This window comes from Hypoxylon fragiforme (assembly GCF_022984875.1).
Source record: "Hypoxylon fragiforme strain CBS 206.31 chromosome Unknown GGS25scaffold_4, whole genome shotgun sequence".
Classification (NCBI taxonomy): Eukaryota; Fungi; Ascomycota; class Sordariomycetes; order Xylariales; family Hypoxylaceae; genus Hypoxylon; species Hypoxylon fragiforme.
In genome coordinates this window covers 238,327-254,383 of record NW_026054759.1, presented here as the reverse complement: position 1 = coordinate 254,383, position 16,057 = coordinate 238,327, and the positions used below count along the sequence as shown (strand labels likewise).

At 47.1% G+C, this 16,057-nt stretch overlaps 5 protein-coding genes across 5 annotated transcripts; 4 read left to right on the top strand and 1 right to left on the bottom strand.

Moving 5' to 3' along the window:
• GGS25DRAFT_513702 (general substrate transporter) lies at positions 1–2,092 on the top strand (the record flags this gene model as incomplete). The annotated part of the gene is made up of 8 exons (XM_049262908.1): positions 1–69; positions 149–200; positions 275–530; positions 593–841; positions 918–1,167; positions 1,230–1,544; positions 1,598–1,629; positions 1,708–2,092. The coding sequence occupies 8 exons, from the start codon at positions 1–3 to the stop codon at positions 2,090–2,092; spliced, it is 1,608 nt and encodes a 535-aa protein (XP_049117375.1).
• Positions 2,093–5,455: 3,363 nt separating this feature from the next.
• Positions 5,456–7,597, top strand: GGS25DRAFT_484507 (GroES-like protein). The gene is made up of 4 exons (XM_049260469.1): positions 5,456–6,239; positions 6,300–6,310; positions 6,381–7,316; positions 7,393–7,597. Exons 1-3 carry the CDS (start codon positions 6,104–6,106, stop codon positions 7,236–7,238), a joined length of 1,005 nt encoding a protein of 334 aa, XP_049117374.1. The 5' UTR covers positions 5,456–6,103; the 3' UTR covers positions 7,239–7,316; positions 7,393–7,597.
• A 975-nt stretch (positions 7,598–8,572) lies between these two features.
• Positions 8,573–10,243, bottom strand: GGS25DRAFT_484501 (translation machinery-associated protein). The gene is made up of 2 exons (XM_049260468.1): positions 9,877–10,243; positions 8,573–9,805 (listed from the first exon to the last, which is right to left on the bottom strand). The coding sequence occupies exons 1-2, from the start codon at positions 9,888–9,890 to the stop codon at positions 9,223–9,225; spliced, it is 597 nt and encodes a 198-aa protein (XP_049117373.1). The 5' UTR covers positions 9,891–10,243; the 3' UTR covers positions 8,573–9,222.
• GGS25DRAFT_484499 (uncharacterized protein) lies at positions 10,244–11,187 on the top strand. The gene is made up of 3 exons (XM_049260467.1): positions 10,244–10,426; positions 10,511–10,771; positions 10,835–11,187. Exons 2-3 carry the CDS (start codon positions 10,664–10,666, stop codon positions 10,970–10,972), a joined length of 246 nt encoding a protein of 81 aa, XP_049117372.1. The 5' UTR covers positions 10,244–10,426; positions 10,511–10,663; the 3' UTR covers positions 10,973–11,187.
• Positions 11,188–11,485: 298 nt separating this feature from the next.
• Positions 11,486–12,238, top strand: GGS25DRAFT_213500 (uncharacterized protein). Its single transcript, XM_049256901.1, has 3 exons — positions 11,486–11,753; positions 11,832–11,902; positions 12,009–12,238. Exons 1-3 carry the CDS (start codon positions 11,720–11,722, stop codon positions 12,147–12,149), a joined length of 246 nt encoding a protein of 81 aa, XP_049117371.1. The 5' UTR covers positions 11,486–11,719; the 3' UTR covers positions 12,150–12,238.
• The last annotated feature ends 3,819 nt before the right edge of the window (positions 12,239–16,057 follow it).

The window sequence follows — 16,057 nt, the reverse complement described above, 5'->3', positions numbered from 1 at the left end:
ATGGCGCTGGCACGTTATAAAGAGCCCTACTTTGGGCTTAAGGGAAAATGGCTGACTTTCTGGATTACGGTATGTATGCGCGTGGCGTGTTATAAGGGGGGGCGGGGCCTTAGGTAAATGAGTTATAGGACTAACGGAGAGACGACAGTTCGCATGCGCGACGGACATGACCCTGTTTGGCTATGATCAAGGTGTTTTCAGTACGTGGATCTCGCAACCTACCAACGCAGGTAGGTACCTAGACAGCGGTGCTGGTGCTAATATAGCGGACTAGGCGGCGTTGTCATCTCTCAAGACTACCTCGACGTACACGACTTGAACGGCGCAGAGAAAACCAGCGTCCTATCTATCATCACGTCAATCTACACCATCGGCTGCTTCTTCGGTGCGATCACTGCCTTCTACATCGGCGAGGTGATAGGGCGCAAGAAGACCGTCCTGGTGGGCACCGCGATCATGACCGTTGGCGCGATTCTTCAGACGAGTTCGTTCAGCGTGCCGCACATAATTATCGCCCGTGTTGTCACCGGGTATGTGTCGTAGACTTAGACTTAGCATCGGATGTGGCCCCCATGCTAACATGTGGAAATAGGATTGGGAATGGAATCAACACTGCAACAGCGCCGGTTTGGCAGACGGAGACCTCCAAAGTACACAACAGAGGATATCTGGTTATGCTAGAGATGGGTTTGAACATCTTTGGTTTCTCGTTGAGTAATTGGATAAATTATGGAATGTCTTTCGTTGGGGGCTCTGTAGGGTGGCGGTTCCCCCTATCTCTCCAACTCATCTTCTGCTTCATTCTCTTCTGCACGGTCCCGTGGTTGCCAGAATCACCCAGGTACGTCTCCTAGCCACTGCGAAACCGCCGTGTTGGTCTATCCAGTAGCCTAATAGGCACCTAACATTGATTATAGATGGCTGCTTGCTCATGGGCACGAAACCGAAGCCAGTAAAATATTGGCCGACTTGGAAGATAAGCCGGTTGACGATCCGTACGTTGTCGCCGAGCGAGAAGAGATCGTATACAGTATCGAGTATGAACGTCAGAATGCCATCAAATGGAGTGATCTCTTCCGCGGACGTACTAAGGCTGGGACTAAGACTGTTCGACGATTGCTTCTTGGCGCTGGCACGCAAGCCATGCAACAATTTGGTGGCATCAATGTGAGCTTTCGATATCTTAGACACCCCACTCACAACTGTTTGTAGCATGCTAATATACTTAGATCATGTCGTATTACCTCCCGACCGTGTTAATCCAGTCCGTTGGACTCGACGAAAGTATGGCTCGCCTCATCGCAGCCTGCGCATCGGTTGCCTATCTTATCGCGTCTTTAATCGCAGCGCCGCTAGTGGAAAAGGTTGGCCGCCGCATCATGATGATAGTATCCACAGCAGTTCAGCTATTCTGCTTCTTGCTCGTGACTATCTTGCTCTACTATGCGGAGAGCCCCGGGTATGCTCACAAGATTGAAGTGGCCAAGGCTTCTGTCGTGTGGTTCATCCTTTACTACATGGGGTTCGGCTTGGGAATGCTGGGTGTATGTCTTCGCCATCCTCGGTGCTCGTTGAGAAAGCTAATCCGGGTTTGCAGATTCCGTGGCTGTACCCGACCGAGATTAATTCGTAAGTATAAAGTTATCTCTAGTTCGGACACGTCGTGAGATTATTTGTCGAGTGAGGGCCATTACTGACATGTCGTAGGCTTCCTATGCGAACCAAGGGTGCTGCGGTAGCAACCATGACAAACTGGATCACCAACTTTGTCGTCGTCGAAGTGACGCCAATTGGAATCCAACAACTTGGCTGGAAGTTCTATATCATCTGGACAGTGATGAATGCTGTCTTCTTACCCATAATCTGGCTGTTCTACCCCGAGACAGCCAACCGCTCCTTAGAGGACCTAGATGCGTACTACCGAGACAACCCGCCCCTATTCCTCCATAGCGACCGGGACTCCACCTCGGTAAGTCGACCCGAGAGGTTTATCCGTGCGCAGGGTCGCGATATCGAGCAGGCGGCAGAGAATCTGAGGCGGCGATCTATTCTCGTCCACGATGAAGGGAAGGAGAAATCGCTCAGCGAGTGAATCAAGGTAGATATTTTCGCCACGCGGGCTTCGCCGAAGTATAAATATCATGGATGGTTGCAGACAAGGCGATTCTTCGGAATAAATGACGAATGCGGCGATAAAAAGCGTCGTTATTGATTTATTACATAGATAATATTCTTAGACCTTGGTCAGAAGTTAGACGTGATACCACACTGCCGTCAATATTGCCGGGAAGCGTGTGATTCGAGAAAAGATGATGTACTTACTGCTGACTTTCATGCTGACATTGATGATGAGAATCAAGGCTGAGAGCCTGGGGAAAAGAGGCAAAGAAGGTTAATGTGAGTACCTAAACAGAACTGATGATACGAGTAGCAATCATACCTAGTACCACGAACCGTAGTTACTTTAGCAATCTTCATCTTCCAATATATTGACCCTAGTACTGCGTATATGTGCACCGTTACGGTGGCGTCTTCTAGGCCTGAGCTTCCCCCCTTGTTTCGCGGTAGATGTGCCCGCAGATCTCTGGTACACCGGCACGAAAATATGCGCCACGATTAATATTCTTGCCGATGCGTTAAAACGAATAGTTTAAATGGATTTCGCGTTTATATGTGATTATTCTCAGGGCGGTGATATCAGCCTCCCCTAAAAGGCCATGAGGCTACATGGCTTGTCTCCGGCCCGAACGTGGGTACACAAAATGTCTGAATATCAACCAACGAGACCGTTGCCACATAAGTCATAGCCGCATTATCTTTTCGTGTATGCGGGCAGCGAATGCATTTTTATACTTCGGATCGGTTGCGGGGATGCCACACCATGGGCCTCGAGGAGATACGACAATCCAAACTTCTATATCGCGATGTCATCTAGTTTGCGTCATGAAACGAAAACTAAATGCGCCACCGAGTTGCCCAAGAGCATATTAGTTACTCTAATGTCCATTAAGCTCTACTATAGTGGTGAATACATGAGCGTAGACGACGATGCATCCCACTATACCTGCGGGCGGTTATAGGATCAAGATAGGCCCGTATAAGATTGCGATGTCCGTATGATGTCCCAAGATCCGAGTGTCCTTGTGCTCGGGCCGAGGTGTTTACACGATAAATGTCCAAGGTGCGGAACTCATTTCGAATAGAGCCACAGGTCTTGAGTGGGATTGTGGGACTATCAATGGAGACCCGGGATATTGACTCGGGACTAATATTCAAGATATGCGCCAGGCTTGATGCTCCCGTGGAAATAATGATAGATGGTGTCTAATCCGATAAGTAGTTTGCCAATGTCATGCATCGATAATGGCGCATATACTCAAAGAGGGTCACGGCAAGCTTTCTGTCATCCTAATGCCCTGTTAATCCTGTCTGACGAGGTATACAAACCGACTCTTTTCGACAGTACCTACAGTACCATGTACTGAAACTTAGGGAAGCATCAGCAGGGGTCACGTGATTTGTGGTCGCGAATAATGTTATTCCCATCGGCGTGCCACGTGCATATGCCAACCCGAGTTGCTTCAGGATTACCTCACTCACAGCAGACATGGTGAAGGAAACAATATCATCGATTCGGTTGTAAGGCGGATGAAAACAAAACGCGCTCCTGTGGCAAGTCGGTAGGCTATTCGGGCCAAAGGGTGCTGTCAGCTAATAAGAGAGAGGCGATCATTCTGAATGCTATGACAATGGCCACGACCAGTGTACCAGCGAGGCAGAATATCTATCTACCTGAGTAAATGAAGGTGTCGAGGCTTGTCGATTGCTTTGGAGCACGGACGTGATCATGATGGATTATGTTAACGATTATCTGTTTTCTATATCGCCACGGTTACTCCGATGAGTAGTAACTGATCTAGTTAAGACCTACGGCGCATAGTAGAAAGGTAATTTATTGAATTGATGTATTTGCGTACTTACGGTGGATGTCAGAGAATTATTTCCCTTGTGCGTTAAGCAATATGAGAACGCTGTCGTCATTTCCAAGGTTATATCTACCGTGGTAAACATGAATGTTTCAATGTTGTAACCAGCTGGACTACATTTGGTATCCATGGATGTGATGGAAAGAAGAGCAAGTTGAGATAACAAACGCGCAACGAGATGTAAGTTTAAAGTCGATCACGTGCTAAACTTATATAGCTTAGTAACATTGAATAATCAAGAACTGTTATCTTATCAAGCCAGATATTAGCCCCATCTTATACATACCTCGGCACCTCGGCCCCGTCTTTTCTGCATAGCTTCAGTAGTTAATGGCTTATCTTAGGTAATCGGATGCACTTCATACTTCCAGGGGGAATATAACATGTGTAAAATAAAATAAAATAAAACAAAACAAAACAAAAAGAGGCGACTTCGCTTTAAGACTTTTCTGCCACGGGAACTTCAACTTCCATCCCCATAAATAGTCAAAAACAAGACACTACACTTGCCGGCTACCCTGTTGCCATGCTATACCCTTGACCGCTTACCTACTAGGGAACGTACTAGACCCGTTGTATGATGTGCAAAGGGTTGATCAATATGAGAGTATGGACTATTATTCGGTCGATATACAAACATATGTGGATGGAATTTCATGGAGCGTGTGCTCCACGATTCATGCAACGATTACATCGCGTAGACGGGACATCACCAATACCGGTATAGCGAGGTGGATTGGCTGGCATGTCCGATAGGCGCCATCTGCATCTTTATTTCAGTACTACGTAACTATGTAGTTCGATATCGACGACCCTTAGACTCGATGAATCAGGGGTCTTTTAAGTCTTGGATAATACTACATATCTAACCTACATACATACAGGCCTACATCATATGTTGGTTGACAGGATAATTTAAGCTTAACGTGGCAGCTGCATGGCTAACTTGCCTACGAAGACACGAGCAGCACGCTAGGTTGCATAGCATGTTCCTATTTTTCTGTTCCATTTTTTGTTCGTGATCCATTGCGTGATCCATCTTGAGATTAACACTGCTATCATTCTTGCGTCTACCCGACTTTAGAGCTTGGTTCAGTTCCACTTTAGTCTTGCTACTCTCTGTCCCATTACTTACACATAAGTGACATAACCAACATTACACAACTAACCTAGCATTTTAGACTCTCAACGTTGAAAATGTTAGCTTGCCACTGTTCCCTGTTCAAATCAAATCTCCTTGGAATTATTAATCACCGGCTAACGGTGTCGTAGCATACACGCACACGTGGGTTTAGAGGTTTCGAGATGCTACAGATCGAGTTAGTGTATCCGACGCTGGCGGCAATTCTTGGAGCCAAGGAATATAATTCACTGGTTTCGCCGAATCCATGTTCCTTGACAACATGTTTCCCAACTGATCAATAGTTACATAGTATATGTAAAAGTTGATATAAGCTTTTATTGATTCTAAAAAAGTGAAAATATTTGAATGATTGATTATCTCAGACTTCAGCTGTGCTTACTTACCATAAATAAATATCTCAGCCTCTCATATGCTTACTCCAAGTCGATAGCAACAGGTCTATGAGTTTCCCGGCGTGATCGCAATAATCTACGAAAAAGGGAACGCACGCAGAACAAAAAAGAAGCACTAGCTTTAGTCGCCTGCGTTCGAAGCGAAACTTTCCAATGTGGGCCTTCGCCTCCTTTAAAACCCCCCATAATAAATTATCATTTGCAGGTTGAAAGATGTTCCACATTGGGTCAACGACGAGGTCTAGTAAATTAGACTAAGTGCGGTTGAATCCGCATGTCCACTCCCTGCTTTAACGTCATGGATGGGTAGTATGCGAGATTGGTAAGTTCGGAGTTTTCGGGGGGGCTCTAAATACAGAAGTGTGGGAAAGAAAATATTTCATCGCCGCGTCCAACAAATCCGTGTCCTGGACCTAGAGCTCTATATAAAATACCTAGGTAGGTAGTGTAGTCTAGTCCTCTTCCAATAACAATATAGAAGTTTCCATCAATCCATCACTACCTTGACACACACTCGAAACCTAGTCTATTCAACCTACCGAATCATTCACAACTATACATTTAATCAGCCATCAGACGATATGAGCACCATCACATTCACCGTCTTCAAGGGCACCGAGTCCGGTGTCGTGAAGAAGTCTACCACAACCAAGCCCTCGGAGCTAAAGGGCGACGATGTTCTTCTCAGAGTCACCGCGTCCGGTGTCTGCGGAACTGGTACGTTTGAATCCTAGCCCCTTATCTCATAACACGATGTAGCTAACAAGAGTCTCCTAGATCTCCATTACGTAAATACCCCCTTCCTCCTTCCTACCCTACCCTACCCTACCGGGAAAAAGACACTAACACGGTGTCCAGACAAAAGAGGACATGGTCCTAGGCCACGAAGGCGTCGGCGTCGTCGAGGCAACCGGCCCGGCGTGCAAGCACCTGAAGAAGGGCGACCGAGTCGGCTGGGGCTACGAGCACGACTGCTGCGGCCACTGCCAGCAGTGCCTGCGGGGCAACGAGGTGTACTGCCCCGGGCGCGTCATGTACGCCTACGCGGACCGGGACCAAGGCAGCTTCGCCTCCCACGCCATCTGGAAGGAGGCCTTCCTATTCCCGATCCCCGAGGGCATCTCCGACGAGGACGCCGCCCCCCTGCAGTGCGGCGGCGCCACCGTCTTCAACGCCCTGCACGCCTACAACGCCCAGCAGACCGAGACCGTCGGAATCGTGGGCATTGGCGGCCTTGGCCATCTCGCCATCCAGTTCGCCGCAAAGATGGGCTGCCGAGTCGTCGTGCTGTCCAGCACCGAAGCTAAGCGGGCCGAGGCGATGCGGTTGGGTGCACACGAGTTCGTCGCCACGAAGGGCGTGACCGAGCTGAAGGTATCGCAGCAGCTGGACCGCCTGCTCGTCTGCACGTCGGCGCAGCCCAACTGGGAACAGTTCGTCCCGATCCTGGCGCCCGGCGCAACCATCCACCCGCTGTCCGTCGACACCGGCAACTTCTCGATCCCCTACTACCCGCTCATCGCGTTCGGTTTCACCGTCCAGGGATCCGTCGTCGCCTCGAGATATATCCACAAGCGCATGTTGGAGTTCGCTGCTCTGCACAAGATCAGGCCCGTCGTCGAGGTATTCCCGATGAGCGAGGCTGGCATCAAGGAGGCGTTGGAGAAGCTGGAGTCGGGCCAGATCTACTTCCGCGCCGTGCTAAAGCCGGAATAAGCGGTATACCCAACCTCTCATCATGTTTGGAGCGATTAGAATAATTGTCCTGTAATTGTCTGTCTGTTGGGGGTACGACTGAGCGTTGTGTTTGAATTGGATTATTAGTGAGCGAACTAGTGAAAGGGAATAAGGGGGGATGGAGTCACAATACCATTGCATATAGGTACTGGCATGATGGCAGTAGCGCAAACACCATAGAGCTTGTTATACTTTGGTCATATTATAGAAGAATGATATAATATAAGAATGCCTACATATTTCAAATTTCTCGCAGTTCTATCATCTCATTTTGGTGAAGTCTTCGTGGCAAGTACTTACATAGGTTCTTAGTATGTCAGAGATAGAAGGAGTAAAACATTTGTTTTGAAAGGGATGGATCTAGATATGGGCTTTGTACAATAAAATGTCCTTAAATACAAGGCTACAGTGTACCGCTGAACCCCTTTAACCACTCATCCTTCTAATTGAAACCCAGACTCCTTATATAAACTCCCACGAACTTGAAAGCCACCTCCAATTCTAATGAAATAGTTCAATTCTTATTCTGAAGCGTTTATCGATAAATTACAATCGTTACCTCAGCAATTCTCTGTGGCCATTTACCGTTGACCAAGACAACGACAACAAGAAGCTCGTAAAATGGTGAAGATAACGACAAGTTTAACGACGTCAAACAAGAGACATCTTAAACAAAAGCATGTCAATTTGCTCGTGGCGATTATTACGACCCTGACGGCGTGGTACAAAATGGCTCCGCCAAATACACTTCCTACACCAAGACCATCGCCACTGGAACGACTACCTGGTGCTGAATATGAATGAAATTCGAGCTGGAACTTGAAAGATGGCCTTCCCAAGGCTTACATGTCGAGGTCCATCTCGCTCTCCCTCCCTCCCTTCTCCTCCCATTCACCTTTATATGAATATTCTAGTCAAGAAAAAGAAGAAAAGAAAAAAGAAGCTGACAATTGCAGCAACACCAACAGCGTCCTGCCAGACCCCGAGAATGTGCATAATCTCATGGAGAATGACGTTCCGTTTACCTGGTTCAAAGCGTATGTTGTTTCCTCCCTTCTCACCCTTTCCTAACCTTCGAATCATCTTCCTACCTTTACTTCAATTCTCCTTACCTAATGTACCTACCTACCTACCTATTTATACCATACCAGATCCTATTTACTAACTCAAACCCCCACCACCTTCAGGAATCCGTTATGGGGTCTTCGGATACTAGGAGGTGTGCGATCAGGCATTCAGGGCTTGGTAATGGGAAAACTCTGGGGTAGTTGAGGGGACTCTACGGGAATTATGATAGGTAACGAAATAACGAGATAAATACCTGCTATTTGTGCCAAGTTTCCAGTCTCTTATGTTTTACCTTACCAATGTGACTACTTCCGTCCCGTAACACTACCAAATACCAATGACCAAATGCTATACATTGCCCGGTTCAAATTTGTATTTGTTTTTCAGTGAATCGTATCATCTGTCCTTTCAATCTACCACATAGTAGGTATCTAGTCCTGTTTGTCCATTCGTCATGTAAAAGCCATGTTCTTTGTGGTTTCCAGTAGAGATTCCAAGTATCTCAAACTTCCCACTCGCCGAAAGAATATCTCGTCGATACGCTGCTACTGCTCATTCAAAAATGTTAAATCGTTTTATACCCTGTCAAAGTTCGTTTTATTCGTATAATTCGTGTAGATATATTCATAAATTTGAGTGCTGTCCTACTCGCTCGGCTTCAAACTGCCACCCAATGACCCTATCGTAGTTTCTCATTGAAATTAATATTGCTCGTTTTATACTTTGGATGTATACTCGGTCCCTGTCGATGTTACTTAGCCGTGGGAAGGCCGCTGCCATCGGCCTTTTCCATAGTGCTTGTCCAGAGCACGTGAATTCTTATTCCCGAGATGTTCGCGTAGATCACCATTGAATGGTGACGAATAGGGAATTAGATTGCCCAGTAACTCACTCTCTAGACCGCGGTAAGCCTCCATAAACCATCACCCAGGCAATGCGCATCTTCGATCACGGGTCCTTTGCCCTTCTCCTTAACTTCCTTGGTCCCCACGACTAAGAAGCCGACAGCGCACGCCTCGATCTTCCCCTCAGCTCTCACCACAACCGGTTCGCCCTTCTCTAGCTCCCTCGTCCACCTCTCATCCTCGTCAAGGCCTTCCTTCCCTTCTCCGCCCTCGTACACTCCACTTGGTAGCCTACCACCTGCGCTCGTCAGGCCGGGGGCCATGAGTGTGGCACCAGAAAGGACGAAACGGATCGCACCACGGTCTATGCGTATACTGGGGAAGGCGGCGGGGAAACGGTGGACGAGGCGCAGATGCGGTAGTAGGGTGGCGGTGTCGTACTGGAAAAAGAGGGGTTGGGAGTCGAGAACATATAGGGTGCAACGGTCAGGAAGTTTCATGGCCTCCAGTGAGCCCTTCTTGGGTAGGATCTCATCGATATAGGGATTTAAGAGAGGGTATGTTGTCAATAGGGACTGCCGTAACGACCGTTGAACTGACGACTTTAGCTTGGATTTGGGGGCGGGGGATATGCTATTTTTGTAAGTTAACAAAGAATTTATTTCTCAGAAATCACCGTACCATAATTTATCAAGATTACTTACTCTTTCTTAAACATCTTGTCTGATTTATCCCTAATTGACTTGGAGGTTGTTTTTAATGATGGTGTTGTTGTAGTTGTTTAGTTTAAAATGGAAGCTTGTGAAAGTTTGGAGGGGCAGTTCGATTGAGGTGCCCCGCGGTCGCACTTGACAGCGGCGCGGGGCAGGTTTTAGAATTCTGGTTTACATAGTAGTTAATTGATTGTAACTATGTACCTAGTACTTTGCTTCGATGTATAAAAGTACCCCACTTATACCGTGGTATTTATGCTTTGCATATAATGTGCAAGCTGCAGCCCGTCGATCGTCTGATTTTCGAAGCATAAATTAAATCCCGAGGTGATGCGGGCAGACTCCATGAAATCAGACTATAATGATTCATTAAATCTCATAACCAGACAATTTGTTGCAATACCGAACTCGTTCAAGCAAACATTGAACCGACTTTGAGTGCTTACCTAATAGACACCTACCTAGCCTGACCTCCACGTGATTTTCCGTAGCGTCTACAAGCCTGTTCTAGGTAGTAATACATACATGTACTACATTACATGTAGGTAGCCATATACGTCATTGCATACGTCGTGCCAAACACACTTTATCCAAGGTTGTGGCTGACTTCCGTGTTCAACCTTAGACATTCAAGCTTTCTTATAAGAGCATTGAACAAAGTCGATCAAGAATTCCACAACTCTTCCTTCTTATTCTGCTTATTTTGAAACTAAGCTACTCTCTACACTCAAGCCACGAACCTGCATACTAGATTTTATCAAGAATACTCAACACCAAAATGCCTCTCGTCATCCCAGGAATCACCAGCAACTCAAACGACAAGACCACAGAATGGTCGAGCAAGCTGGTGGGCAAGACAGTTTCTGACAACGACCACACTGAGACGGCAGGTTCTCATTCCATACCACATACCACAGGCAGTAGATAACTAATACATGCAATCACTCAGAACTTTTGCAAGAAGGATCTCCCCCAACAATGCCGTGTCATTCAGCCGGGCATGATGGTAACCAAAGACTTCAACCCCGACCGACTGAATGTCCACGTCAAGGATGACGGCACCGTGACCCATGTCCAGCACGGTTAAGTGCCCGCATCTCACCATGCGTGCGTAGCTCAGCTCGAGAAGAGGTACTGTTTTCAGGCTGGATGTTATTGGTGCAAAATGGAGTTCTATCGCGTCACTAAGGCTCTCATCCTTTGTACCTGAGTTTATGAGTTTCGGGAACGACAACTACCTAATAAAGCAAGTTATTATCTCTATGAGTTACTTAATGACAATGTGATATCCATTTACAACGATTGCTATGTTACGATTAGTAGTACCTAACTAGTACTTATGTTGAAAATACTAACACAGAAGACCTTATGCGAATGATTACTATACAATGACTTATCAGCACCAAGAACAAGCTGTGCGTCGGCAGGCAGCATAATCATCTGGGGCGACATACATACATATGTCACCGTATCACAAACGTGCCAAAATATCACATGCATGTCATGTAAGTATCCCTTGATCCTTACAGGGACATATGTAGGACTTCCATGAACTACTGCATGTACGGCCCCAAAATCCCCATCCCCATCCCCATCCCCGCTGTCGCAGAGAAAACTTGCGCACAGACTCATGTCTCCCCCCCTTTTTAGGAACACGGAGAAGCTCAGCAATCCGAGTAATACCGAATAGTTAAAGCATCCAAGACGTTCTTGCATTCTATTTACATCAAGCGCTTAGATTTAGTGCCTACTTATCAGCTACTCAGGTATTTACAGCTCACGCACGAAGCGTTGCTCAAACACCGTAACGAACCAGATCCAACACCTATCCACAATGGCCAAAATCGCCATCGCAGGTGGTTCCGGGCGTGCGTCAATCTCGCGAATCCAGTGAAAGATTTTTTTTTTTCAGAAAATAAAATCACAAACTAAATCACATAAAACAGAGGTGTCCCAAGAGGTCATCGATGCCCTTCTGGCATCAAAGAAACATGAGATAACCATACTGAGCAGGAGGGTAAGAAGCTCCCCCCCCCTTTCTATACCCAGGTACCTACCTATATAGGCAAGTCCCAGCGATTCCTAGCAATCAGCCCCTAATCCCCAGCATCCCACCCGCATAGGAAGCTCCCACCACCGACCCCACCCCGCCGTCAATACAATGGCAGGTAGTCGACTACAACTCGCAGCCAAGCCTCGTCGCCGCCCTGCAGGGAACCCACACGCTCCTATCCTTCATCCAGATCCTCTCGGACCCGGAGTAGATGGCGCAGAAGAACCTGATCGATGCCGCGATCGCCGCCGGCGTGAAGCGCTTCGCGCCGAGTGAGTATGCGAGGTATGTTATTTTTATGTTATATCATGTCATCTAGTGTCCGCTGAGGCCGAAATTTCCCTTAAAAGCTCAACGTACCAACCTGCCTACTAGGGAGGCAAGTAACCTAGTTAGTACATTGAGATGCCTCGTACCTAAATAACTCTGTTGCAGTACATCTGCAACCAAGAAGAAGAAAGAGGAAAGGAAGAAAGCTTGCTTTATTCCCAACTACGGATGGCGGAGTGCCAATATATGGCCATAAGGGCCATATGGAGCTAAGGGTGCCTGAGGCACCTGCAACAAACTCACACCACGTGCGTGCCACAGCAAGGATACAGTCGACATGCCATGGTGGGCCGGGAAGGAGAAAGTGAGGGCGTACCTGGAAGAGGTGAACTCGAAAGGAAAGGTGCCTAAATGCCCAGGGCTTTCTCCGATAACCTTCCTCCTGCTCTTCCCCGAGCATGACGTACCCCGCTTCCTGCAGCTCGTACTCGGCTGCCTGGAACTCCTGTTTGATGTGAGGCGGCAGGTTGATGGCTTTGAGGAGTATACGATTGGTAATATCCGGATCCAACCGGCGCACCCATGGTACGTCCCCATTCTCGGTGATGAAGGCTGCGACCCAGCAGAGGTTTTGGTAATCCGGGGTTGCCATGAAAGATAGATAGTAATGACAAAATGGATAATAATAGCGGTAAATAGGTCGGGACCAGGAGACCCCTCTTCGGCGTAGGGCCGGCAGGGCGGAATCTTGGCAAGTGAAGGGTGGATGGGCGGGAAAAGTGATGGGAGGGGGTTGCGGGCCCTCCTAGGAATTCGTGAACCCCTCTTCGACGACCAGGGTCGCCGGCAGGGTGAAAACGAATTTTATGAGAGCAGAGCAGAGCTACCAAGTGTTCTGGAGGATTCCGCGAGTAGTTGTAGCAGAACCAAGCGTGAGGGACCCCGAAAGCTTGTCAAAAGGTCGGATAGAAAAAGGGGAGGATAAGGTGGAATTATCAGTAGGAGATTGGGAAGGTGATTGATTTGGTGGGCTCCGCCACGGATGGCTCAGCTTCTCAGGGGACTTAAAATGGACGTGCCTTTCGTCCTCCCTCTGAAGGTTAGGGTTTGTTTGCTGACAACGGCTCTTCTTCAGTGAGAATAGGAAGGCGGACAACACGCCTCTTCGTGGGGAAATGGGCCACCTTCCCCGGGTGTTGAGGGGATCGGGGTTTATTAAGCCTGGGTCGTGCTACCTCGAGCGTAGCCAAAGGAGCTTCGGGTTAGCTAGAACAAAAATAGCCACATGCCGTTAAAACTACATGGAATTATTCTGGAATAGCTTCGCAGTACCAAAACTAAGGAAATATGTCCTGGAAACTTTTGTTGAAAACCTCTACCAGCCCAACACTCTGACGTGAAGTCGACGGGGCATTCAAGACAACAACACCCACTTCTCCCATCATCTTATGATAGTCTTCTGAAACCAATGCTCCTCCCGGAAGATGTCCATGCAATATCTCGAAGGGAGAATGACCAATTTGCTCCAGGTTTTTGCCGTTTACACTTCTCAGCCCGTCAGGTCGGAGTTCATTCCATCTCTGTGCCATGTCTGTCTGAATCTCGATTTGTTGAGAATTTAAGTGCAGGGGGTCAGTCATCGTCGTTGTCGACCCGGAAACAAGTTTGTTCAAAACATTCTGGACACATATCTAGGTATGTAATGTTCGTAGTTTCCGAGGAGGTGTTAGAAGCCTCCACTCAACGGCGATGTTGTTCCGCATCTTCTAGATTCCACCTCGTGACTGTGTGGTCTAGCTTTCTTACTCATGCCATCTGCTTGGATAGGCGTCGCTAAGGACGACGTTATTTTTCAAGCCTCGAATGTCCGCAACCATTCGTCCCCTGAGGTGTAGAGTCTTGAATACGGATTTGACTCTAGAGGGGCAAGATGTTGCGTGTAAAGCACCTTGTTAAGGTGCTGTAGGGGATAGTCAAATATATAGAGCGACAGGCTGTGATAAGCGTGCTTCGATATTGACGTGAGAGGTTTGGTACAATTGATAGATGTTTCGATACAGAAGAGTTTGACGACCGCCTGTTTCTGCTGTAGGTCATCAGGGCACCCCCATGCATTTCTGATACTTTTATGAATCATGATGTTATTAAGCGCCAATCACCTCAATACCGAGTGGGTGAAGGAGCCCCTGAGTAGCTACTACGCATACGTAGCACTTGCTGGTTACTGGAGGCTTCTACGGAAGTCGCGATGCTTTTTATGCGAAGAAACTCAGTTTCAAAGTTTCTATTTGATATTAAGGATGCCCTGAAGAAGTTTGTTTCTGTTTGCCGTGTTATATAGAAGTACTACTTATGCAAGAGTAAGAAATTGTCTCATGTTTTACTTTAACCTTGGCTGTTATTGTGGATTGTCATGGTACTAACGATTGACGTTCAGTGTGATTAACAAATCCGATATGTGGTAGACCTTTCACTCCTCCTCAAATCGATAATATTGCTTCTCGTGAATTTGGGCTATGTGTGAAGCAAATGCGCTCTCGGTTGTTTACAATCCACCCGACACTAGGTAGACACTAAAGTATGCATACCTATATTGGGTCATGAGATTGTATATCGTGGTTTTTATTTTCCGCTTCAGAAAAGGTATAGAGAATATTGACAGCACGATGCTACATTAGAAGTGGTTCTGTCGAGAGTGGGCTGCCCGTCGGTCAAGTCCACAGGGCGACGCAATATTCTCTGTAGTACACACATATGTATATAATAGGTATTGTACATACATCAATAATAGCAATATAGATAGGTTGCATATATGCACCTAGGGCTAAACAAGCCAAGCAGATCCTGGAAAAGCTTAAAAGCTAAAGAAGCCAACATCCATTCAGCTCACGCTCTAGGCATCGATAATCCGCCTGCGGTTGGCCGTAGAGCAGTTTTCTGGGCTCCGCCACCTTGCTAGCTCTTCCGCACCAACCAGGGGGGTACAGCCTTATGTGTGCATGCAATAGTAGTACGTACACTGCTTAACCTGATCAAGATCTAGTTCGTGTTGCCAGCAAGTCAAACTACCGAGATAACCGTAATTACTAACATTAAAATGCATAGAATTATGTATGTATCCTGCCTAGCATAGTTACATACTTCTATGTACTATGTATTAGCTGCGGGCTTAGGACTACCGAATATTAGTAAGAGACCCCGACGCTCCCAGAAATTTCTTTACTTCTAAGATTAACAACAACAAATCATACGTTGTTGCAGTTTTTCATATTCATCATCTCCAAGTAACTAACTAGCAACTGTAACCTGTGTGCTACTCTATGTAGTAGGTACCTAACCTTGGAAGCTATTCAAACGACACATCATGCAGAGATGTGACAGTCCATTTCCATAAAAGTCCGAAATTCTGTCTCGTATCCTCATTGGGTCAATCACCCTTTCCTATCCTAGGTTACCTAGCGAGCACCGCCCAGTCAACGAACGAGGCATTAAAGCATTAATTGACTGCGGCCAGGAGGATGGGTATGCAGCTTGCGAGTAAGCCACTGATATGTGATGCGTCTTTGGCATGGTCGTCCTATAGGACAGGACGTAAGCCACCAAAAAAAGATATGTATCAAGCCTCGAGTCTCATGTTGCTTTGACTTATGTATTTATCACCTAGATCTTTTGTTAGGCATCTGCCGTGAGAATTCCCAGAATTCTCTTCCTGTCCGGTCCTGTCCTAAAGGGGAAGAGACCCTGATAAACGCGTCGTCGTGATGGGCTAGACTGACTAATTTAGCGGCAAGTAGAAAGCCGAACAGGAGGATGTATTTCAATACATATTCAGCTCTACGAGCCCAACTG